The sequence below is a fragment of the Podarcis melisellensis genome (assembly GCF_964234715.1).
Source record: "Podarcis melisellensis genome assembly, chromosome: 14".
Taxonomy (NCBI): Eukaryota; Metazoa; Chordata; class Lepidosauria; order Squamata; family Lacertidae; genus Podarcis; species Podarcis melisellensis.
Window position 1 is genome coordinate 22,114,343 of NC_138546.1, and position 24,017 is coordinate 22,138,359.

Below are 24,017 nucleotides of genomic sequence, written 5' to 3' on the forward strand. Positions count from 1 at the left end.
AAGTCATAAAACTAGTAAAGACACATTTGTCTTTGATTTGTATCGTTTCCCATCCTGAAGGTTCAAGACAGATTGTAAATTACATATTTTGTAACATGTTAAAATGATCACCTTTGTCCTGTTCCTCTAGAAATAGAAAGCAACACACACATACACATACACATACACACATACACACACACAGAGAGAGAGAGAGAGAGAGAGAGAGAGAGAGAATGAGTTCCCCCTAGATTTTCAATGCGCTTTATGTTTACTTTCAGAGATCATGGGTCTTCGTGGCATTGTGACAGATCATTCTGGAGACCTGCTGTTCAGGTGTTCTGCAAGATGGAAATAATATGGCAGTAGTCTCACCTTGACAGATGACTCCAGCCACCTCCAACTGCCCCCAAACCTCAGAATTCACTTTGCAGTCCTCCGTGATAATAGAGAGCCATCTGGAGACTCCTAGACATACTAAAGGTCAGTAGGTGTTTAAATTTAAGAATGTAAGATGCACCTCCTGGATCAGGCCAATGGCCCATCTAGTCCAGCATCTTGTTCTCACAGTGGCCAACCAGATACACTAGTGGGAAACTTGCAAGCAAGAACTGAGCTGAACAGCACTCTACCCTCCTGTGGTTTCCAGCAACTTGTATTGAGAAGCATGACTGCCTCTGCCCATAGAGGCAGAGCATAGCCATTGTGGCTAGCAGCCACGGGTAGCCCTCTCCTCCATGAATTTGCCCAATCCTCTTTTAACGCCATCCAAGTGGGTGGCCATCACTGCCCTCTGCAGGACCAAGTTCCATAGCTGAACTATGTGCTGCCTGACACTGGAGCCATCTCCAGGGGACAGTGGGTGCTTTGGCACCCACAATAATATATTTGTGGGGCTGCACCCCCCCCAAGTCAACAGGCAACATTGAAGCCCTTCATTGTGGGCACCTACAATCTTTGGTGCGAGATGGCACCTATGCTGCCTGAAGAAGTCTTTAATTTCTAGCTGATGTGCCTAATACCAAAAGGCATCTAGATGGCCCTCCAAATGTTGCTGGACTACAACTCCCATCACCCACTGACCTTTGGCCATGGTGGCTGGGGTGGGGCTGTAGTCCGAAACATCCAGAGGGTTGAGGAAGACTGTACTGAGCTAGACTCCAGTTACAGATAGGTAGCCGTGTTGGTCTGCCATAGTCAAAACAAAAAAAAATTCCTTCCAGTAGCACCTTAAAGACCAACTAAGTTAGTTCTTGGTATGAGCTTTCGTGTGCATGCACACTTCTTCAGATACACATGTATCTGAAGAAGTGTGCATGCACACGAAAGCTCATACCAAGAACTAACTTAGTTGGTCTTTAAGGTGCTACTGGAAGGAATTTTTGTTTTGTTTTGACTGAGCTAGACTGTTGGTCTGTCTCAAGGCTGCAAAACCTGTGGTCCTTCAGATGTTGCTGGACTACAAATCCCATCATCCACTGACTTGGGCCATGCTGGGTAGGGTTGTCCAGCAATGTCTGGAGGGACCACACATCCACCCCCACCTCAACTGAGGAAGCAGCTAATTGCCATCAATCCTGAGCCTACGTCCAATTTCACTGAATGTCTAGTATCTGGGTCAAAGTAAGTGGGAAAGAGGGGAAAATGCCCTTCCATAACTGGGGGTGGTGGGGTGGGGTGGCGGGTCAGTGGTGCTTTGCTTTATTGGCTTTTATTACTCCATCCTTCTCCAACCCGATGCCCTCCAGATGTTGCTCCCGTCACCCCAGTTCCAGTCCAACCCCATCTTGTGGCACCCCTAGTTAAAGAAGGTCGAGTTGTCCTCTTTAGCACCCTTCACGTCTTATGGTGATGCATTTTGAAATAATTCAACCACACGAAAAATTTAAACAGTAAGTTCTTTCGCTGTGCTCTTTATCTGTTACAAATGTCGACGCTTCCGGACCACTCTCGGGGCTGCAAACCTGTATCTACTTGAGGGAAGGCGCCTCCATTGAAACCAACGAAGCCTGCCTGAGCTCGGGCTGAAACGCGCGTCTGCTTGGCGAGCTGACAAATTTGCAAAGTTTGAGAGGCCCGTTCCATACTTACTAGGAAGTAACCCCTCTTTAAAAATGGAATAAAAACCGGCGGTGTTTTATCCTGGCGCATGGAAACCCAGCCTCGCAGCAGCCGATCCTACGCGCGCGAGCAGTTACTCAAGCAGGCGCCCAGGATCGCCCAGGATCGCCCCTTTGGGGGTTCCCGGGGAGATGGCAGGCGCTCCTGACGCGCATCTCCGAGGGACTCTGGGCTAGTCCGTTTCCCGGCGCGGCGTCTTCCTCGGGAGCCGCGCGAAGTGAAAGTGACCAGCCCTTCGAGGGGGCGGTGCCAGCGGTGGGTGTGAAAGTGACCGGAGCCTGCTGAATGGTGCCGGGAGGGAGAGAGGCGGGGGAGGGCGCAGCTGACTCTCCTCGCGGAGTAGGGGGGGGGACCTCCTCCGTTTGGTGAGGAAGGAGACGGGGGGGGGGGAAAGAAGAATCGGGGACCTTCTGGACGAGGACAGGCGGGCGCAGGCTCCACTTGGGCTGAGACTGAGAGCGAGAAGAAGGAGCCGCGGGAGCCGCGGGAGGGGGGACCTTTCCCGGGGCGGCGGCGGCGGCTCCCCGAAGGAGCGATGTCCCCTCCGGGCCGCGCTCCTGCTCCTCCTGCTGCTGCTGTCGCTGCCGCGGGTGGCGGCGCCGTGGTCCCGCGTCCCCCGGGGCCGGCCCCCCATGGGATGTAGCCGCGGCGGGCTTCTCCGGGCGCACGTCGGGGGGCTGCTGGGTGCGCGCGCCCCTCCCCGCGCCCCGCTGCTGCTCACCATGCTGCTGCTCTTCAGCTACTTCTTCTACTGCCTCACCGGCTCCTGCGAGTCCCTCCGCCCGGGGGGAGCGGGCCTGATCCGACAAGCGCAGCCGCACGACGAAGGGAACCCCCCGCACAAGCTCCTCTTGTTGCTCCCGGGACTGGCCGGGGACGCAGCCGCCGCCGGGGAGGACGAGGAGTCGGCGGCCGGCGGGGTCAGGCTGGAAGAGAAGGACAACGACGGGGGGGACGGCCGGATCGGGAGCCCACCGGCCGGAGGAGGCTTGCCCGTGGCCAACGGCTTTGGGAGTAAAAAGTTTCCGCAGGCCATCATCGTGGGCGTCAAGAAAGGCGGCACCCGGGCGCTGCTGGAGTTCCTGCGCATCCACCCGGACGTCCGAGCCGTCGGGGCCGAGCCGCATTTCTTCGACAGGTGCTACGAGAAAGGGCTGCTTTGGTACAGGTAAGGCAGGTGCCTCCGTCTCCACCGAATCCTTTCCCACGGTTTTAGGGGTCATCCGACACGTGCGTGCACAATTCACACACGAGGGTGCCAACTTGAATAAAATATTGGGGGCCCCAGGTATGTCCCGCCCCATGTTTTATTTGGGGAGAGTGGCGAAGAAACCTCGGCCTCTAGGAGTTGGCTCCTATCGACACCCACACCAAGGGTGTCTCTCAGAGTCCCAGCACAGGCAGGCAGGCACATGTCCCTAAGCAGAGTCCTTTGCATTTCGTTTTTCTATCTATATATGAAGTCCTCTTTCCACTTTGCTACGACCAGATCAGAGTTTGTTCACAACTCTGGGGTGAGATGAAACAGACATTTTAAAGCAGCCCATTGTCTGAGGGGTGGAATAGATTGGCCTGAGTAACAGGATGGTCAGTTTCGCACCCTCTCAACCTCCCTCCTGAAATCAGAAAGCATGGAACCACAGAGTCAGGCCATCTAGCTCAGAACTGTCTGCACTGACTGGCAGCAGTTGACCATCGAGGGGCTCCAGGGAGGGAATGAACCGGAAGCTGTCCATCGCGGGTCAATCTTGAGTTCTGTCACTGAGCTACAGCCTCCCACCCAAAGGTCAGAAATGAATCTGAGCATGCTAGGCAGGCATCAACATTGGCACACTGGAAGCTGCCTTGCACTGAGTCAGACCGTTGGTCCACCTAGCTCAATGCTGCCCACACTGGCAGGCAGCGGTTCTCCAATGTTTCAGACTGAAGTTTTTTTCCTAGCCCTACGTGGAGAGTTTAAACCCATGACCTTCTGCAAGCAAACTAGATGCTCTACCACTGAGCTACAGGTCTTCCCTTTATCCATATTAAAAGCTCTATTATTTCAGAATAGTGCATCAGTGTATTAATTAACTCGAAGTAATAGTCCTATTTCTGAGCTGGAAATGGCTACTTGGGGTTGATATTTCCTCTTTGCCAATAAGAATCATGGCTTGAACGGACGGGGAATTTTGCCCCCAATTAACTAGATTGGAACACAAACTATTGATCTAACATTAGCCTTAAAAAAAAAAATCTGCTTAAATCTCTGAGATTTTGGGATGCGAGAGGCAGAAACTAAAAATAAATAAATATGGGATGTCCTTTTTTTGATCATTTGTTCCCCACCGTCACACAGAGCTTTCCCTGTTCAGCACACAAATTTATAAGTGGAAAGCAACCTCAAACAGACCCGAAGTGTTGTTTAACGATGGAGGTAAATTTTGGATCAACGTATTGGAGCTGGAAAACTGCTGGTACAATATGTATGTTAATCCAAATTAAAACACAGCTGTTGTCCCCTCCCTCTAGGAATTCCGATAAATCCTTTCCATATTAGGGCTGCCTTTCCCGGATGGTGTACTCATCAAAATATTTCCCAAATGTTTGGGTCGCCATTGTCTCCAGAGTTTCCTTAAAAGCGTCTTCTTGTTCTGCATAGTCAGTGCACACAGGCCACAAATTTAACAGCCAACTGCACACTCCAAATTACGTGAGCAAGCCTCTTGTTTTTTATACCGGATGAACTCTCCGGTCTTTCTCCCTTCATGTTACCATCTCCCCACCTTTGTGCCTCTTTTATGAAACTTTCCATTATGGGATAAGGTATGAAAGACACTCTTAACTTTCCAAGTGGAAGGCTGTCTTCGTTTGAAGTCAATGGCGGAGACTCTGCCTTTATGGACTTCAAAGGGGTCTAGATTTCACAAAGACCAAGGTAACAAAAGCTGACCGACTATTGAAAATGCTTTTTTTAAAAAAATCCCCAAAGCGATTTATCAGGGTTCAGGTGCTGCCCTTTCATGCAGGACTCCTGTGGGCTGGAAGGCAAATCACAAACTTTAAAACAAATGAGCTGGGGTTTTTTCAGTGTCCTTAGACCAGGGTACCTGCCCAGCTCCCAAATGTTCAAATGTCTCTTTTGAATACGATGCAGAAAGTTTCTGTACTAGCTGATATTTCCCCACTCAAACTGCAGTGAGACTGACATCACAAGCCCATCAATGTTCCCCAGCTGACACTCTTTCTTCACCCCTCCTTCCTTTCTTCTCCTTCCTTTCTTCTCTTTCCCCCACTTTAAATTTTAGCATCTTTTGGGACTTTTGAGCAAAGCCTCCAGTGGCAGCAACGGCACAGGAAACCACAGTTTAAGCTGAGTTTGGTGTCCCTCCTATCTTGAGAAAGACCATCACAATTAAGCAAATCTTCTAGATCTTTGTAGACCAGAGACTAACAAAGCATCTTTTTTGGGAGACACAAGGATAGGACCTCCATGCTAGAATGAGTCTGATTAAAGTGTCTCTAATTTTTCCCATCCTTCCTTTGCACCCTCACTTTGTATATCTCTCTGGGGATAATAGGGTTTCCCGCCCGCATTGCTTCCTCTTCACAGCCACTAAGATAGGCACAGAACCAGCCCATCGCCCTGTCAGAAAGTGAGTTGATGTGTGTAAAGGGGGCATCAGCTGCTTTTTGCATCCTCTGTGGTTAATGGCACTCTGACATGAGTCTCGCCAATGTACAATGGCCATGATCCACTTTAAAATCTTCTAGCACAAGTCCCATTGATAAGGATATCCCAAAAAAAATGGCATGCAAGAACGCATTAGTGGAATCACACAGTTCCTGCATCAAGTGGGCCATTTGCAAGAGGCTGCCAAGAGAAGTGACTTGTTTCTGTTGTTTGGTATCCATTTGATTCTTTTTTTGCCAGCTGAGCTCCTTTCCTGTTGGGGTCTTGATGGGATCCCGGAGTTCATCTGGCTTCTTGGCAGGCTTGTGCTTCAAGAAATACAGATTAAAAATAGAAAATTAAATGCTGGGAGTTCTGTGTGTATGTTGTTTAGCCTAGCTTTATTTATTTATTTATTTATGTATGTGTCCTGATCTATGTAGTCCATGGATGCTTGGAAGGGCAAGGTTACACAACAAAGCAGGTCTCTGCCCCAAAGAGTCTACAATCTAAAGGCCAGCAAAAGGGGGTGGGTGGAAACAGTATGAAGGGGCAGAGTTGGAAAGGGAAGCAAATGTGAGGCCATAAAGTTATGCTTCATTTTGGTTGGTGTGAGGGCTATGGGACTGCTACTCCTGCCAGGCTGTTGGGAAGAAGCAATAATGATGCAGAAGCAGTTATCCTTGGGTGCTGCCTCCTCTACTTTAGCTTTGGAGTAGATGGCGGAGACCCTAATCTTTTGGGAGCACCCGCTGCACAAACCCCAAGAAAAGGACAATTGCATGCCCTTTCCTTTCAACGGAACACTGGGAGGCAACAATCTCATTTGACTTTACAGAAGGCCCTTGCAAAAAACAACAACCCTGGGTAATTCTGGGTTGAAATGCAGGTTTAACTGTTTACAGCTTTTTAATGTGTGTGTGTGTGGGGGGGGGGTTGGTAATGGTAAATGTAAGGTTTTATTTTTTAAAAAGTGTCGCTTATTATTTTTATTTATTAAATTTCTATACCGCCCTATACCTGCAGATCACAACATAAAACACACAAGTCCATTTTGCTGGAGGTGCAAGATTTGCCTAAGTTACGCAGTCCTCATATTGTGTATTTGAAAGCAAGTTCCCTGGTACTCAATAGGTTGTGCCTCCTAGCAAACATGCAGCAGATCTTGCTGCAAGACATCTGGAGGGTGTGTAATGGAAAACTAACAAGATCTAAACTCTTCTCCTAAAAAAATTCTGACAACTAACCTATGTAAAAAACACACCAAAAAACTCCTTCCCCCCACACAGCACCCCCTGGTTTTGGTAAGCGTAACTATTATGTCATACTTGTGCATCTTATCAAGTGACATGAATGTGCATATGTTTTTCAAATTTATAGGAATTAATATAATTAGTGTCTGCATATGTTTGAACGGGTGCTCCAGTACACATAGGGGTGTGTATTACTGGTTTTCATTTCTTAGGTATGAACCCTCAGTCTTTTAAAATATTTTTTAAAAGAAGGATTGCAAAACTTGATCTTTTCTAGCACCTGAAAACGTTAGTACAAGCCAGGAGATGGGCATTTTTCAAAATCTGAGTTGGGTCCCTTATGCAATTAAATTGCGATGAGGTGGAATTGATCCGGGATATATAACACTCTAATAGCACAAATGAACTCTCCTTAGGCAGCCCAGCTCTGAGAATGTCTGACTACTGTTCATATGCTTAATATTAAACCTTCATCTCTTGGCCAGCTGGGTAAATGTCTGGAGCAGATTTATCTCTTCTTAGAAGTCAATTATTGTATCCGGTACATTATCTTAGAGGGGGCAGGGAATGGGGCAAAAAGCAAAGACTTTAAAATGGCTACCTTTTTAAGTGTCTGAACCCGTTTTCTTCCCAACCTGCCCAGTCTCCTCTGGAGCAAATCAGAGTAATGGAACTGATCCATGTAAAGGCAATTGTTGACTAAATCCCATGGGGAAACAAGAGGTCTCATTTAAATTAGCTGTTAACTCAATCCCATTATTCCCAATCAAATATGCAGCAGCTAGACCCCCAAATTTACTCTAAGTAAGCCCCACTCATTTCAGTGGGACTCATCGCTGCCAGTTAAGCATGTACGGCATGTAAGCCTTTAGCTGGTTCATGGCCAATATTTTTTTAATTGTACATATTCCTAAAACGAGGGTTTTAGTGTGATGACAGCTTACCCTAGCTCTTACAAATGGGTGGTGGTCTAATACCTTCTGCAGGAATTGTTATTTCGAACATCTGTGGCTTTGCTGAGAAACTCTAACTTGGAAGTCAATTGAACTATAGAGTTAAAGACACTTTAAGCACTACTCAGATTTTGCTTCTAAAAGTATCGTTGCAGTTTTCAAGGAAGTATAACTTGCATGCTTCTCTCTCTGTGTGTGTTCTTAATGGATGGAACAAAAATTTTTATGGTAATCTCTAATCTCACTCCTTAGATTTGTGCCTACCTGTAATGCTACAGGGACAAGTCTGATTAAAACAAAAACACAAATGACGAGGTAAATGTAATGGGCTTGGCTCATAATGATAATAGCATTTAATTAAAACCGCAGCATCATTTTAGTGCCTATGGGGCTATCCTAAGGTAAATGTTAAGAATGAGTATGAACCATTTGCTTGGCTTCTGGGTTGGTCTTATATTTTCATGGGCTATTGTCCATTGGGCCTAGCTGCACCTAGATCAATTAGACATGTAAGGTGGAGGTGGTGGTTGTGATGGAGCCAGCTGTGAACAGTTGCATTATTTTTGATGCAAAAGGCGGAGGGTTGAAAGGCAACAAACATTACCTGCTTTTAAGGCTCAAGTCCTGTGTGTTCTGGGTATATGCCCTTTTTGAAACCAGTGGTCTTAGGACTGAGTAAGCATGCATAGGACTGTGCTGAAAATCTGGCTGGTTTCATCAGGGAAAAGTTTAAGCAAAGACACACTCAAATCTCTGGTTGAAATTGCTGAAAACTTCAGTTGGACTGAAATGTGTAGAAAGCAACCCCTTTTAAAAAAAAAAGCAAAAATAGCCTTCCACATGATTATGCTTACTGAACTCCTGTTGTTTCACCCTTCTTCTTCCCCTCCTTTTTGGCAGAGAGAAAACAACATGTTTCTTAATTGGGGTGTATTTGAGATCACATATGATTGCAGGTGCTATTTAAATTTGGGGTGTGCGTGTGTATGTATTGGGTGAAAGAACAAAGGTTGAGCTCCTCTTTTTTTGCTCCTGGGAATCTTTCGCAGCAGTGTCAACATTTCTGAAATAGTTGACTAAGCCAAGAAACCCCAAACCGGTGCCAATAGCTTTTAATTGCCAACATCTTGGGGCCCCGAGGCACCTGTGGAATTGTTCATCATCTTAAGTACATTTTTGTTTCTTCAAAAAAGCGGGGAAATATGTCGAGCAACAAACTCCCTCTTTGCAATATAACCCTCTTTGTATTTTCTCATGCAGTGTTAATCCCAGTTGGAGTTTGGTGGCTCCGACTCTTAGATTTCTTATATCTTTGGCTTATGATTGGCACCTGGCATCCTTTCAAGCAGAAGTTATTTCAGTCGGTGAATATATAAAACCAACAAAAGCAAAATAGGAGCATCTCTTTTTTTTCTTCTACGGACATGTTTTTGATTCCCATTTCCCTGCCCTACCTCTACGGGAATTTGTCTCTTTGTTAAATAACAAAAGAAATGGGTGGTTTAGAAAGCCAGAAGTAAATCTTCAGGTTGTGAAACCCTTTAACTCTTTAATGTAGAGGCAGGGGAAGAAGGAAACTGGCTTTCAGGCAAAGGGCCATAGAGCATCTGCTTTGCATGCGGAAGGTTCCAGGCTCTCGAGATAGGGCGGGAAATGGCCCTTGTCTGAAATCCCAGAAAACAGCTGCCAGTCAGTGTAGACCATACTGAGCTTGGTGGACCAGTGCTTTGACTCCTCTATATAAAGCAGCATCAAGGAAGGACAGCAACTTGATGGAGAGCACATGGTTTGATTCATCCCTGGTATCTGCAGGCATGGCAGGGAATGTTGCCTGCCTGAAATCCTGCAGAGCTGGGACCAGTCCATGCATAGGCAATATTGAGCCAGATAGACTATAAGGCAGCCTCTCATGTTCTTTTCCTTTCAATGCGGTAACAGGAATAACATAACTTAAGATTTTTTTTACAAGAGAATTATTATTATTCTCTCATTTCAAACCGCAACTAAAGCAGTTAACGCAGCCCCAGTCACAACGCCCACAGCACATCACAGGGGAGAAAGGAAACTCAATTCTTTAGAATTGTTTTCCAGGGTGAAGATGTGTGTCTCTCCAGCAGCTTTGAAAAGATGGTGCCAGGAGCATCTCTGTGTGAAGAGAGTTTCTTGGGGCCATCACCAAGAAGGCACTCTCAAGAACCACCAGCTGTTTTGCAGTCCAAAACATCTGGAGGGCAGCAGGCTGGGTAAAGGCTGGTGTAGGTTATCAATAATTGCGTTTTAAAAGTGGGTGGGGGTATAGTCGTTTGCCACTTGTACCCAGTTGAACAGGATGAAGCATATCTATCTATCATCTATCTCTATCTATCTATCATCTATCTATCTATCTATCTATCATCTATCTATCTTCTATCTATCTATCATCTATCTATCTATCTATCTATCTATCTATCTATCTATCTATCTATCTATCATCTATCTATCTATCTATCATCTATCTATCTATCTATCTATCTATCTATCTATCTATCTATCCATCTATCTAAACTCACCTTCGACATAGGATTAAACTTGACCTTTGTGAAGTCTGATTTTTCTTTAACAAACATGCAAAGCACTGAGCTTTAGCCATTGGTTCATCTAGCTCTGTATAAAGAACCTCAGAAGAGCATGTTGGAGCAGACCATTGGCCCACCTAGTCCAGCATCCTCTATTCACAGCTGCCAACCAAAAAAGTGGCATCACTTTGCCACCCTTGATAATCGGAAGAGCTTTCTCTAGTCCCGAGCTGCCATTTGATAAGTGAAGCAGCAGTGCATTGTGGGACCGTGATAAGAGTCTTCAGCTGCCATGCCCTGAACTAATCAATGAATGCTTTGTCTCCTTTGGCAAGGGCAAGGGACTCCCACCCAGGGGTGTGAACACTTGGATATGGGCCAGTGCATAGATTTCTATAGATACCAAGTCTTGGTATGCGCCGTTGAAATCTCATCAGCATTTAAGTTTTGCTCTTTGTATGCCATTGTCTTATGGTTGCCAGGATGTTTCTTTAGCAAACATATTAGGGCAACATTGCAAGGAAAGAGAACCAACTATCTTTAAACACACAAAATATCCGCAGAGGCTAGCCTTGGAGGCAATTGATGGAGGCTTGCCTCTTCCACGATGAGCATGAAAACTTTTCCAAGGGTTACCTTTTCTCACTCTCTTTCGCTGATAAACACAAGATTGGCATTCCATAATTGTTTTTCTTTTGTTTGAGTTTGGTGGCCACTATCCTGGACATGTCCGTTTTATTTTAGAATCAACAAGTCCCATTTAAATCTGCTTGAGACCCCACTGTTTGAATGAATATCTATTCATCTTGCACAGTGACATCACCTGTAGCAAGGCCTTTGAAAATGGCCTCAGTGCCTGAACCACTCGTATGCTGAAGTCATCTTCAAATGTGCTTTTGCAGATCTCCCCATGACCTGCGATGAGGCAGGTGGCATTTGGGAAAGGGCCTTCTGTGCTGTAGTACACAATTTATGAGTTTCTCTCCCTAGATAGACTTACCTGGTGCTGACATTAGTGTTGGATTATTATTTAAAATCTGGTTTATTTGGGGTGGTTCATTGGCCCTGGCTCCACCTACTGCTGGTCTCCCTGCCTTCATCCCTACCATTTATCATCAAACCTTTATTGGCATCACTTACAAACATTCAGAATAAATAAGCCAATGCGATCTCATTGCCATTTCAACAGTACAGTCATTTGCCAAAGGGAAGAAGAGGCGAGCAATCTATTTCACCTCTGTGGAACTCCAGCAAGGGCAGGGTCCTGTAGTTTCTTTGGCGGCAGAAAATCAAATACAGGAACTTGGCTACTGTCTTGGTGAGCTCCTGGTCTCTCCCCTGTAATAAGAAGCGTATAACCTCTGTCTCTGGTTTCCATGTTGGGATACATAGGTGGTCTAAGAATTGTTGGCGGAGATCATATATTTTACTATTAAGGGCCATGTGAGCTAGAGTTTCCACCAGGTGGGCATCACATGGGCAGAACCTATCTCCTTCTGCCATACCCGCAAACCTACCCCAAAGGAGGTTAGAAGGATTACAATTGAACCTAACCAGTGAAAAAGAGGAGGAGGAGTTTGGATTTGATATCCTGCTTTATCACTACCCTAAGGAGTCTCAAAGCAGCTAACATTCTCCTTTCCCTTCTTCCCCCACAACAAACACTCTGTGAGGTGAGTGAGGCTGAGAGACTTCAGAGAAGTGTGACCAGCCCAAGGTCACCCAGCAGCTGCATGTGGAGGAGCAGGGAATCGAACCCGGTTCACCAGATTACAAGTCTACCACTCTTAACCACTACACCACACTGGCTCTCTTAGCCTTCTACCTACCATTCTTTCTACCTACCATTGGCCCTAGGATATGAAAAATATTAAATGCAGGGCATGCCTGATTTCAGAGATATAGAGGTTTGGTTGTGCTTGACACTTCTACGTGAAGAAGAACCATGTGTGGTCTAAACATCTGCATAATCCTTTCCCAGCAGAACATAGCCCATTGCAAACTATCTTCACACCTGTGTGTGTATTTATTTTGTTTCGCAGAATAACTGTTTCAATATGTGATGCATACTGATGTGACCCTTAAGTTGATTCTCTGCTGGTGAAGAAACGAACACGTTCTCTCTCGAAACTCTTTCTCCAGCTTTCCTGGTATATGAAATATCATAGTTTGCTTCTGTCCTTGGAGCCTTGGAGAACTTGTTTGTTTGTTTTGCAATTCCAAAGGAGGAGCGCGTTTTGCTTGTCTTTCCCTGCATGTCAGAGTTTGAACATCATTACTCTGCAGAATGTTTCCTCTGCTATCATAAGGCATAAACAAACAGCGGACAGGCCTTAACCTGTGCCATTTACCAGAAGCAGTTTCTCTCTCTAAAGCAAATCCAAAATTTGGATTTCTGTCTCAGGTGAAGCGTATGTAGGATTTCTGGGTAGGTCTGAAGAATTTTGTAAGATTTAGCAAAAAAAATACTTTTTTAAAATTAAGTGGTTATTTGCATACCAACTTCATAATGAAGTCAGGAGTGAGCAGTGATGTAGCCAAATGTGTGACTGCAGGTGGTGCCCATTTACTTAGGATACTGAAACCCAAAATGGACCAGCAAAATCTCTCCAAACTGAGCACACCGGCAGGAAAGTAGCAGATGAGAATTAATGTAACTGCAAAGTGTCACACACTCAGAAAAATGAACCCTAACTTTTAGGGATGGGGGAGAAATTAAATTCAGTTTGCATTTTATGTTTAACCTACCTGATTCACACTTTCCAAAGCAATACTTAAACTGACACACAGCCATCCTTTGAAATTTGCACTTCTCCGAATTTTGCAATTCAGTTCACTGGCAAAGTCATGTGTACAAAAATGCATATACTAGTGTAAAGTGTGCATGCAAACTGCATATAATAGGGAAAATGATGCACAAAGTGTGCTATATTCAGGAAAATTGGTTTGCAAACATGTGTATATTAGACAAAAATGCACTGAAAAATGGGTATATTGGGAGAAATTTGTGTTAAAATGTCGACGAATTTGCAAACTGATGTGGAAATGTGGCGAATGTAACACTGGGAAAGTGAGAAAATGAAATTGACAGATCCACCCATCCCTATTCTGCATATTCACCAACAGTATCAGGTATGACTGGGAAAAAGATATCGGGATTGTAGTAGTTGGCTCTCCCAAAAAGTCAATTCTTTGTGCAGTGAGAGGGATGAGGGGGAAAGCAACAAAACCATTAAGGCAGGGAGTTATAAATAAAACATGGTGTTGTTGTGGGGGTTTTTTAACAAAAAACCCCCACCCTGATGGGAGTTGTAGTCTAAAACATCTGGAGGGCATCTGGTTGGCAAAGGCTAATCTATTGTGTAGTCGAGTTTGGAATCCCATGTGCGTTACTAGTGGCTCTGACTCAAAAAGGATATCTCAGAGCTAAGGGAGAAAGTGCAGAAAAGGGCAACATAAATGATTAATGGGCTGGAACACCTTCTGATGAGGGAAGGCTCAGCTAGCCTTGCCAAAGTTGGTGCGCCACCAGATGCTGCTGAACTACATCTCCCACAATCCCTGGCCGCTGGCCATGCTGGCTGGGGCTGATGGGAGCTGTAGTCCAGCAGCATCTGGAAGACACCAGGGTTTTAGTTTTGGGGCAGGGATGGGAACATAACAGGGGTTTTTATAAATGTATGCTATGAGTGGATCATGTGCATAGAGAAAGCACTTTCTTCATCATGGCATTGCCCAGTTCAGTTCTCCCTGCTAAAGAACATAAGAACCTGCTTGACACCAACTCAGATCATTGGTTCATCTAGCTCAGTATTGTCTGCACTGGCTGGCAGTTGCTTTCCAAGATTTCAGGCAGGAGTCTCTCCCAGCCCTACCTGGAGATGGCAGGGATCGAACCTGGGACCTTCTGCATGCAAGGGTGATGCTGTACCACTGAGCTACGGCATTTCCCCAAAGGAAGCACACATAGGGAAACTTGTGAAGCGCAGCCACAGGGTGGCATTGATTCCCACTTGTGTTAGAATATGAATTTGTATCTCAATGGCTCTGGGTCATGATAGTGTGTTAGAACCTCCATGTGCCTTGCACACCAGCAGGAACTGGTATTCAGTGTACCTCTGAATACCAGTTCCTGCTGGTGTGCAATGCAGAAGAGTTGCTCAGTGTTTTTATGCCCTGCCTGTTTATCACTTCCTTGGAACCATCTCAATGGCTACTGTTGGAAGCAGGATATGATCCAGCAGGGCTCTTTCCAGAGGCTCTCTGGGGCCGATCAGCAAATCCCCTCCCCTCCCCCCCGTCAATCAAGGTGCACAGTTGCCCTCAACTTGAACAGAATTGACTATAAAGTGTTTTATTTGTTGCATTTATATCTCACCTTCCCCCCCAGTCAAGATGGTGTCTGTGGTTCTCCCCCTCTGCCGTTAATCCCTACCACAACCCTGTGAGGTAGGCTAGGCTGAGAGGTCATGACTGGCCCAAGGTGACCCAGCGCGCTTCATAACTGAGTGGGGATTACTGCCACAGAGTAATCACAGAGCCAGAGCATAGCCACAGTAGGCTAGTAGCCGGGGGGGGGAGGAGCCAGGATTTTTGTTGGGGGGAAAAACGGGCCTTTTGTTATGGGGGCAGAACCAATGTGATTGGTCAGTTAGTTAAGTATTTCTATTGTCTTAGACCCCCTTGGCTATGACCATGCAAGTAGCCATTGATAGTCTTCTCTTCCATGAATTTGTCTAGTCCAGGAGTCAGCAAACTTTTTCAGCAGGGGGCCGGTCCACTGTCCCTCAGACCTTGTGGGGGGCTGGACTATATTTTGGAGGTGGGAAATGAACGAATTCCTATGCCCCACAAATAATCCAGAGATGCATTTTAAATAAAAGGACACATTCTACTCATGTAAAAACACACTGATTCCCGGACCATCCACGGGCCAGATTGAGAAGGCAATTGGGCCAGATCCAGCCCCCGGGCCTTAGTCTGCTTACCCATGGTCTAGTCTTCTTTTGAAGCCATCCAAGTGGGTGGCCTTCACTTCCTCCTGTGGGAGTGAGTTCCAGAGTTGAATTAGACATTGCATGAAGAAGTGCTTTCTCTTATGGAAGTCCATGAGTTGTAGTGTTATGGGAAAGGGGGGGGGAGATGACTTCTGTCTATCCACTTCTCCAGGTTTCTGAAAAGCCAGTATGGAGCCAGTGTGGTGTAGTGGTTAAAAGCGGTGGACTCATAATCTGGTGAACTGGGTTCACGTCTCCGCTCCTCCACATGCAGCTGCTGGGTGACCTTGGGCTAGTCACACTTCTCTGAAGTCTCTCAGCCCCACTCACCTCACAGTGTGTGTGTTGTGGGGGAGGAAGGGAAAGGAGAATGTTAGCCGCTTTGAGACTCCTTCGGGTAGTGATAAAGCGGGATATCAAATCCAAACTCTTTCTTTCTCTTTCTTTCTTTCTGGGTCCATTTTCTCAGTGGGCTGATTGATTTCCCTATGGGTGTGAAAGGATCTGGTCCTCTTGGCTGCGAGGACAGCACAATTGTCCAAACCCTGAAAGGTAGAAGAGGTACCTATTCATGTTCTGCTGCTTGGCTGATTCCTCTTCCCCCATCATCGCTTTCCCTCAAAACCTGGCAGCTTTATAAGTTAAGAGATGTCAGGAGAGCAAGAGTCGCCGTTAATGGTGTCAGCTGCAGGCAAATGGGAAGCTCTTCCTGAAACATTTGTTCCAAGCCTGCTCTCGCTCTCTCTCTCTCTCTCTCTCTCTGTGTGTGTGTGTGTGCATGCATGCATGTGCGTTTAAATCATTATTTTTAAATAATAATTATGCCACATTTGCTCGGAGAAGGAAGTGGGCGACTTGGCGGAAGTTGGGCTGGGCCAGGGAGGCAGAAAAAGTTAATTGGAGAGGCGGCTTAAAAGCTTATGACTGACCTTTTGTCAAATGGGGAGGTGGGGGAGAGGGGGAGAGAACTTTTTTTCCAGTGTATTAAGCCTGGGTGGGGATTGAGAAGTTGGCTAATGAAAGGCTTGGTTTAATACCAGGATTTAAGCTCCTAAATGGCTTTTGAAAGCACTCTGGGAGTCTGTTTCTGCGTGGAGAGCCCATCAGCAGTAGGTTGCGGTTGTCTGTTTCTTCCCCACCCACCTCCATTTCTGCCCCCCCCCAAACTGGAGGCCTCTCTCCAAATTTGAAACCAATTCGTTAAAGCCATCTTTGAAAGCCAGGTCACACTGGGGAGCCATCTCGTGTTCTCTTTCTATCTCCTCCTTCTCAAAGAATTTTAGAGACCCGATGGAAAGCGTAGCCATTTGCTTTTTTGAGCTAAATATGAGAGTTTGAGCTAAAAGAAATCAGAATGGCCTCACTGGATGAGAGAATGTGCCCACCTGCCTAGAGTTAGGAAGGCCATGTCTGCATTGCTCCAAAAGCGGACACAGGTTTGCATGAAATCTGCAGCTGGAAAACCAGCTGTTTATACTCGACTGCTTCTTTATTGCCGCCTAATGTTCTTTCGCTCAGCTTTGGATACAAAATGTTTGGATATAATGAATGTTTATGTAATTGGGATTTTTAATGGGAGGTATGCCCCAATAACTTGGAGGTGGGGGGGACATTTAAAATTCCCTCGAAAATGCTTATATTGGACCCACGTCCATGCTAATTTTAGAGTTCAACTCCAAGACAAACTGAACCCTGCATTTCTGTCAAAACGGTTTCAACAGCGAGGGACGAGGGGGTTGGCGTGTGTCAAAAAATTGTGGCCTTTATCGGAAAAGCTTTAGGGGCAGCCCTTAAACTTTCCCTGGCATCCCCCCTCCCCCAAAAAGAGCTGCAACTGTTCTACCAGAGCAAATTGATTACAAGCAAGAGGAGAATTACGTTAATATACTTGCTTGTCACTTGGGCCGTATTAGTAATCTCTTCTCATTAATCTGCGGAGAATACGGAGGTGACCTTGTTAAGCATCCTTGCAGATGGGGGAAGTCTGACCCGGCTGCTATTGATTTACTACCGTGAGACCCATAAATGCCCTCTTGGCGCACCCTGCATTCCAGCCGCAGCAGGAGCATCTACAGCTATTTTGGGGGAAGAGTCAGGTCCTGACATGCCCCACTTTGTGCTTGATGTGTGCAATTCAGACATCCCTTTTTGCACTTGCAGACTTTTTCTGCAACATTCAAACAGAGAAAAGAAAGTCCTTCCTCATGCAGAGCAAAGATCAACTGTGGAACTCTCTTCCACAGGAGGCAGTGATGGTCATCAAATTAGTGGGGTTTTTTAAAACTATCAAAATAAGTTTATTGTACTAGCCAAAGGCCACAACAATTCCATGCAATAACAATCAATTTAAAATATGACAACTGCAAATAAAAACAGTGAACATATAATGCAATGTATGCAATAACAAGGATGCCTCTGTGTCTACATTGAGTTTTAATTTCGTGCTCTGCCCCTTACAGTTTACAGCTATTTTATCCAGCTCCTGCTTCCTTTTCTTTTCTTTTTCGCCTCCAGAGCAAAAGGGCCCACCTTATGTGTCACTGAAGCCTCTCACTTGGGGAGAACCTGCTATTCTGTACAAACAGGGGGTTCAGAAAGCTCCTCCTTGAATCTGCACATAGGGGGACAAGATAACATATAATGTGAAATACCTTCCACCTGGCCTTGCCAACAAATGCACAGTCTGCAACTGTTTTTAAAGAGGAGTGTAAAATTCATGGAGAAGGCTTTCCACAAGGTCAGCCGGCCCATGAGGCAGACAGAAGCAGCCGCCTTGGGTGGCAGAATCCCATGGGGCTGCACTCTGGTGTGTGTTGGGGTCGTGCGGCAGCAGCTTCCAATGATATATTGGTAAGCGAGACTTGCAGGGGGCAGTGGCAGCAGTGGCACCATCCTGTATCTCCTTGGGCGGTGAAATGGGGCGGGCCATCCCTGGCTATCTATCCATGGCTACTAGCTATGATGGCTATGTTCTGCCTCCATAGTCAGAGGCAGTAATGTGTCTGAATACCAATTGGTGGAAACCACAGGGAGGAAGGGTACTCTTGTGTTTAGGTTCTGCTTGAGGGTATCTTACAGGCATCTGGTTGGCCACTTTGAGAACAGGGTGCTGGGCCAGATGAACCACTGGTCTGATCCAGCAGGCTTTTCTTGTGTTTAACAATAGGCCCTGATGAGTGATATACTTGCTTCTCACTGGGCCAATACTTGGCACTTGGGAGAGAGGGGATGGTTGAAAGCCAGCATGTACCCTCTTCCCTCCATGGATCACCACCATCTTCTGAAGCTGTCTGATGCCAAGTCAAACTCTGTATGGTCTACACTGCCTGGCTGCGGATTTCCAGGGTTTCAGACAGGTAGTCTTTTCCCAGCCCTAACTGGAAGTGCTGGGGATTGATCCCAGGAACCTCTGTATGCTGTGCAGTTGCCCTACATAGCCTAAAAATAAAGTAAGATTCTAGTCCTCATGATTCTGAATAAGGGCAGAACTAAGTGACTGTTGGGGGACGCGGGTGGTGCTGTGGGTAAAACCTCAGTGCCTAGGGCTTGCCAATCGCATCGTCAGCAGTTCGAATCCCCGCAGAGGGGTGAGCTCCCGTCTTTCGGTCCCAGCTCCTGCCCACCTAGCAGTTCGAAAGCAACCTTAAGTGCAAGTAGATAAATAGGTACCGCTTTATAGCAGGAAGGTAAACGGCGTTTCCGTGTGCTGCACTGGTGCTGGCTCGCCAGAGCAGCTTCGTCACGCTGGCCACGTGACCCGGAAGTGTCTCCGGACAGCGCTGGCCCACGGCCTCTTAAGTGAGATGGGCGCACAACCCTAGAGTCGGACACGACTGGCCTGTACGGGCAGGGGTACCTTTACCTTTAAGTGACTGTAGAACACAGCAAGCTGTCTTCCACCAGCTCAGGCCACTGGTGTGTTTAACTCACTTCTGATTATACTGACAATTCAGTATTGACTACTCTGACCTTCTGCATGCATAGCAGCTGCTCTATACCACTGAGCTACAGCCCTTGCCTGGCATATAAAATGATGGCAAACCTGCTTTTGAGTTCCAGTTACAGATAGGTAGCCGTGTTGGTCTGCCATAGTCAAAACAAAAAAAATTCCTTCCAGTAGCACCTTAAAGACCAACTAAGTCAGTTCTTGGTATGAGCTTTCGTGTGCATGCACACTTCTTCAGATACACTGTATCTGAAGAAGTGTGCATGCACACGAAAGCTCATACCAAGAATTGACTTAGTTGGTCTTTAAGGTGCTACTGGAAGGAATTTTTTTTGTTCTGCTTTTGAGTGTGAGGAGGTTTCTTTGGGAGCCCATCTCCCTTCCTTTCCCACTATGAAGCCTTACAGTCTAACTCTCTATTACCTCCCTCCCCAAAATGGAAATGTCTGGGGGAATGAAGGCGCCTGGGAGGGCTGGATTTAAAGCCACGGCCAAATGCTTGGCCGCTGAGCTCTTTTTGCAAGCTGAATTAGCCGTTCGTGCTGAGAACACAGCGCCCCTTCCAGCAAACTGCCAACGTTTGGGCTTTGAGCTAGAAGATGCTCCTGGGAAGTAGGAAAACAAGGAGAAAGCAGAACCCCCTTTCCCAATCAGGTGCTTTCCAGATGTTTTTTGGACTGTGGTGCCCATCAAGCCCAGCCAGCTGTGGTCTACAACATCTGGTGGGCAAGACTCAAGTCTAGAGATCCTGATTTGTATCCAGACCCAGAGTTTTGAGTGATGGATGCAGAAAACTGGCATGGCTTCTTGTTCCATTAATTCCCAGTGGGATTTTCCCACAATGTGGCTTGGCTGGCTTTAAAAGAGGATTGGACAAATTCATGGAGGAAGAGAAGGCTATCAATGGCTCTAGCCATGACAGCTATGATCTACCTCCACAGCAATGCTTCTGAATTGCTGGGAACCACGGGAGGGAAGAGAGTCCTCTTCTTCTCAGTGAGTTGCTTGTGAGTTTCCCAATGGGACATCTGTTTGGCCCCTGTGACAACAGGATGCTGGACTAGATGGGTCGTGATCCAGCAGGCCTCTCCTTATGTGATGCAGGTTCCTCCCTTCTTTCCTACTGAGGAGAACTCCCTGAATGTGTGGGATCCAACTAGTCAATTCTGTGTGGCTCTCAGCCACCCTTGGTGATGCCCCACCCTTGGTGATGCTCCTCCAAGCTCCTTGCCAGCCTCAGTCCTCAGCCAAGTCACTTCTTATTTTGCAAGAGAGGAAGGGGAATAATATCTGCCGGATGGATCTGTAAGCATCCCCGTCTCATTGCCAAAGGGGACCCTTCTGCATTTAATTTGCACTGTAATTCTGAGTGACAAGTTGTCTTGGGTGACGTCCTGACAGAGTGAACATCGATAGCCCTGGAAATGAAATGAACCCCCCAATTACCGTCTCTCAAGGAGAAGGGTGGGGCCAGCCATCGGGGGATATGATGAGGGCTCAATAAACGGCATTGATCCGAGCGTTGACGAGGCGTTCTCTGGGGTGTGTCAGCGTACGAACCCCCTCATTACTTACACTTGTCAATAGATCCTGGCTCAGATGCAGGAATTGGCAACCCATTGACTCCCATGCCAATAGCACCACTGAGCTTCCTCTTCCTCTTTCTCTGTGTGGCTGGCTTCACAAGAAATGGCAAACTCCACAGTTATCGAGAGACAAGCAAGCCTTTTTGCCTCCAAGAGACCTCCTACCTCTTCCTGAAGTGACAGCTCCTCCCTGGTTCAGATTTCTACTAAACTCCATCATTTGGCTTCCCCTGAAATCTCCTGGTGCTTTGTCAGACGAAAGCACTAGAGCATCACAGTTTGTTTGTTTTTTTAAAAATAATATTTATTAAAATTTTAAAGGTTACAAAATTAGAAAAGAGAAGACACCAAATTAAACAAAAACAAAACAATACATCACAATAAGAAAAAACAGAAAAAACAGAAAAATAAAAACAATTAAAAAACACATGAAACCTTCCCATAACTTATCTTTCTTTTGCTTGTTTCCTTGACCTCCTCACACCTCCCTTTTTTGTATTCTAGTTCGGTTAGCTATTTCAGCAAATCCTTCCCATCTTTTCCAATTTTTGTCCTGTAATTTATCTTAATATCAATGTAACTTTACTTTCCCTCCTTTCACCAATTAACAGTCTGTTTTTTTCCTAAACCTTTGTAACATTTCTGCTAAAATCACATAAATTCATTCCAACATCATTCTAGCATTTATTAATTTTACAATGTTTCTGTAAATAGTCTTTAAATTTCCTCCAATTTTCCTCCACCGACTCTTCTCCCTGGTCTCGGATTCTGCCAGTCATTTCCGCCAGTTCCATGTAGTCTATCAACTTCATCTGCCATTCTTCCCGGGTGGGTAGATCTTGTGTCTTCCAGTGCTTTGCAATAAGTATTCTTGCTGCTGTTGTAGCATACATAAAGAAAGTTCTATCCTTCTTTGGCACCAATTGGCTGACCATGCCCAGGAGAAAGGCCTCTGGTTTCTTCAGAAAGGTATATTTAAATACCTTTTTCATTTCATTATAGATCATCTCCCAGAAAGCCTTAATCCTTGGGCATGTCCACCAAAGGTGAAAGAATGTACCTTCAGTCTCTTTGCATTTCCATAGAGCATCACAGTTTGAGCAATCAAGGAACTGTGGAGTTGGAAGGGGCCCAAGGGTCATCTAGTCCAATGCCAACTTGTGATAGGTCAGTTCCAAGGATCAATGTTTTAAATGCCAACTTTCACTGCCATGCTGGATGGGGCTGATGGGCGTAGTTTGATGACTTTAAAAGAGGATGGGATAAATTCATGAGGCTTTCAGTGACTACTAGCCAGGATGGCTCTGTTTTGTGTCCACTGAGAGAAGCAATATGCCTCCGAATAATAGTTGATGGGAATCGCAGGTAGGCAGAGGGCACTTGTGCTGAGGTCCTGCTTGTGGGTTTTCCATGGGGGTATCTGCTTGGCCACTGTGAGAATAGGATGGTGGACTAGACAGGCCACTGGACTGATCCAAAAGCCAGGCTCTTCTTACAGTCAGACATTATTGCATTCTGAAACATGGCCATGCTGGCTGTGGCTGATGGGAGCTGGAGGGCACCAGGTTGGCAAAGGGCAGGGCTTTTTTCCAGCCGGAACTCCCTGGAGCTCAGTTCTGGCACCTCTCAAGTGGGCGCCATTTCCATTATAAGGGAAGAAGGGAGGCGTTTGTATTGAGTTCCGGCACCTCTTTTTCTTGAAAAATAAGACGCAAAGGGTAGATGATTTGGTCACCAAAGCCTAGCGCAGCTTGTGCTCTCTGCAAGTCATTGGGGTTGATGAGCACATCCACCAACCATTTCTCTCAGTGCAAAATGGAGAGGGCTAAATTTGGCATGTTGACAGGTTGGTGGGCCGATCAAAGGAGAGGCATTTTCTGCATGTTGGGGTTATGCAAGCTGTTGACATCCCAATCCCCGGAGGGCGGCGTGTGAGTTGGTTACAGCTCAGCGAGAGGGAGGGAGGGAGGGAGGGAGGGAGGGAGGGAGGGAGGGAGAGGGAGTGCAGCTGGTTTGGTTCTTGTGAACACCTTGGGGAACAATCAAGTAGGGACCTATCCCGGCTGCACCTCTTGTGCAAGTGTGCCAATGCGGCGAGATTGCCCACTGGCCTGACCCAACATTGGGCTTTTGATCTTGAACCAAGCAGGGAAAGAGAAGCATAGCAGAGGCGGAGGCTGGTGGAGCTGCTCCCCTCCATTAAAGACCTGGGACAGAGAAATTACGAAGCCAGTTCGCTGTTCCGTATTATTATTAGATTTATTACCCACCCCTCAACAGATGGTCCCAGGTTACAGCAATATAAAATGCAGCATTAAAAACACTTTACAACATATGTAGCCTCTTTGCTCTGCTTTTGTGACATTGGAGATACAGTGGTACCTCGGGTTACATACGCTTCAGGTTACAGACTCTGCTAACCCAGAAATAGTGCTTCAGGTTAAGAACTTTGCTTCAGGATGAGAACAGAAATCGTGTTCCGGCGGCGTGGCAGCAGCAGGAGGCCCCATTAGCTAAAGTGGTGCTTCAGGTTAAGAGCAGTTTCAGGTTAAGTACGGACCTCCGGAACAAATTAAGTACTTAACTCGAGGTACCAATGTATCTGTCTGTCTGTCTATCTATCTATCTATCTATCTATCTATCTATCTATCTATCTGTCTTTCTGTCTGTCTCTCTATCATCTATCTATCTATCATCTATCTATCTATCTATCTATCTATCTAATCTATCTATCATCTATCTATTTTCCAAGGTTGCATACAAAACACATATTTAAAGCAGATTTCAAGCACTTCTACCTGCTTCTCCAAAGAATTATGGGCAGCGCTACAATTCCCAGCACCCCTAACAAACTACAGTTCCCAGAATTCTTTTCTAGGGGGAAACGGTCTCTAAATGTATGGTGTGTATGCAGCTTAGGAATGCAGAGGTGAGTCCTTGGTCAAGATCGGTGACTCCAGCTTGCATTCTCCCCC

General features: G+C 46.2%; 1 protein-coding gene across 1 annotated transcript in view; it reads left to right on the forward strand.

Annotated features, from left to right (window-relative positions):
• Nucleotides 1-2,495: 2,495 nt before the first annotated feature.
• Nucleotides 2,496-24,017, forward strand: part of LOC309356215 (heparan sulfate glucosamine 3-O-sulfotransferase 6-like) — an 81,814-nt gene continuing 60,292 nt past the window's right edge. The window contains exon 1 of the mRNA XM_081887467.1: nucleotides 2,496-3,268. Within this exon, the coding sequence (XP_081743593.1) occupies nucleotides 2,733-3,268 (536 nt within the window). The 5' untranslated portion in view covers nucleotides 2,496-2,732. The remainder of the gene's footprint in view (nucleotides 3,269-24,017) is intronic.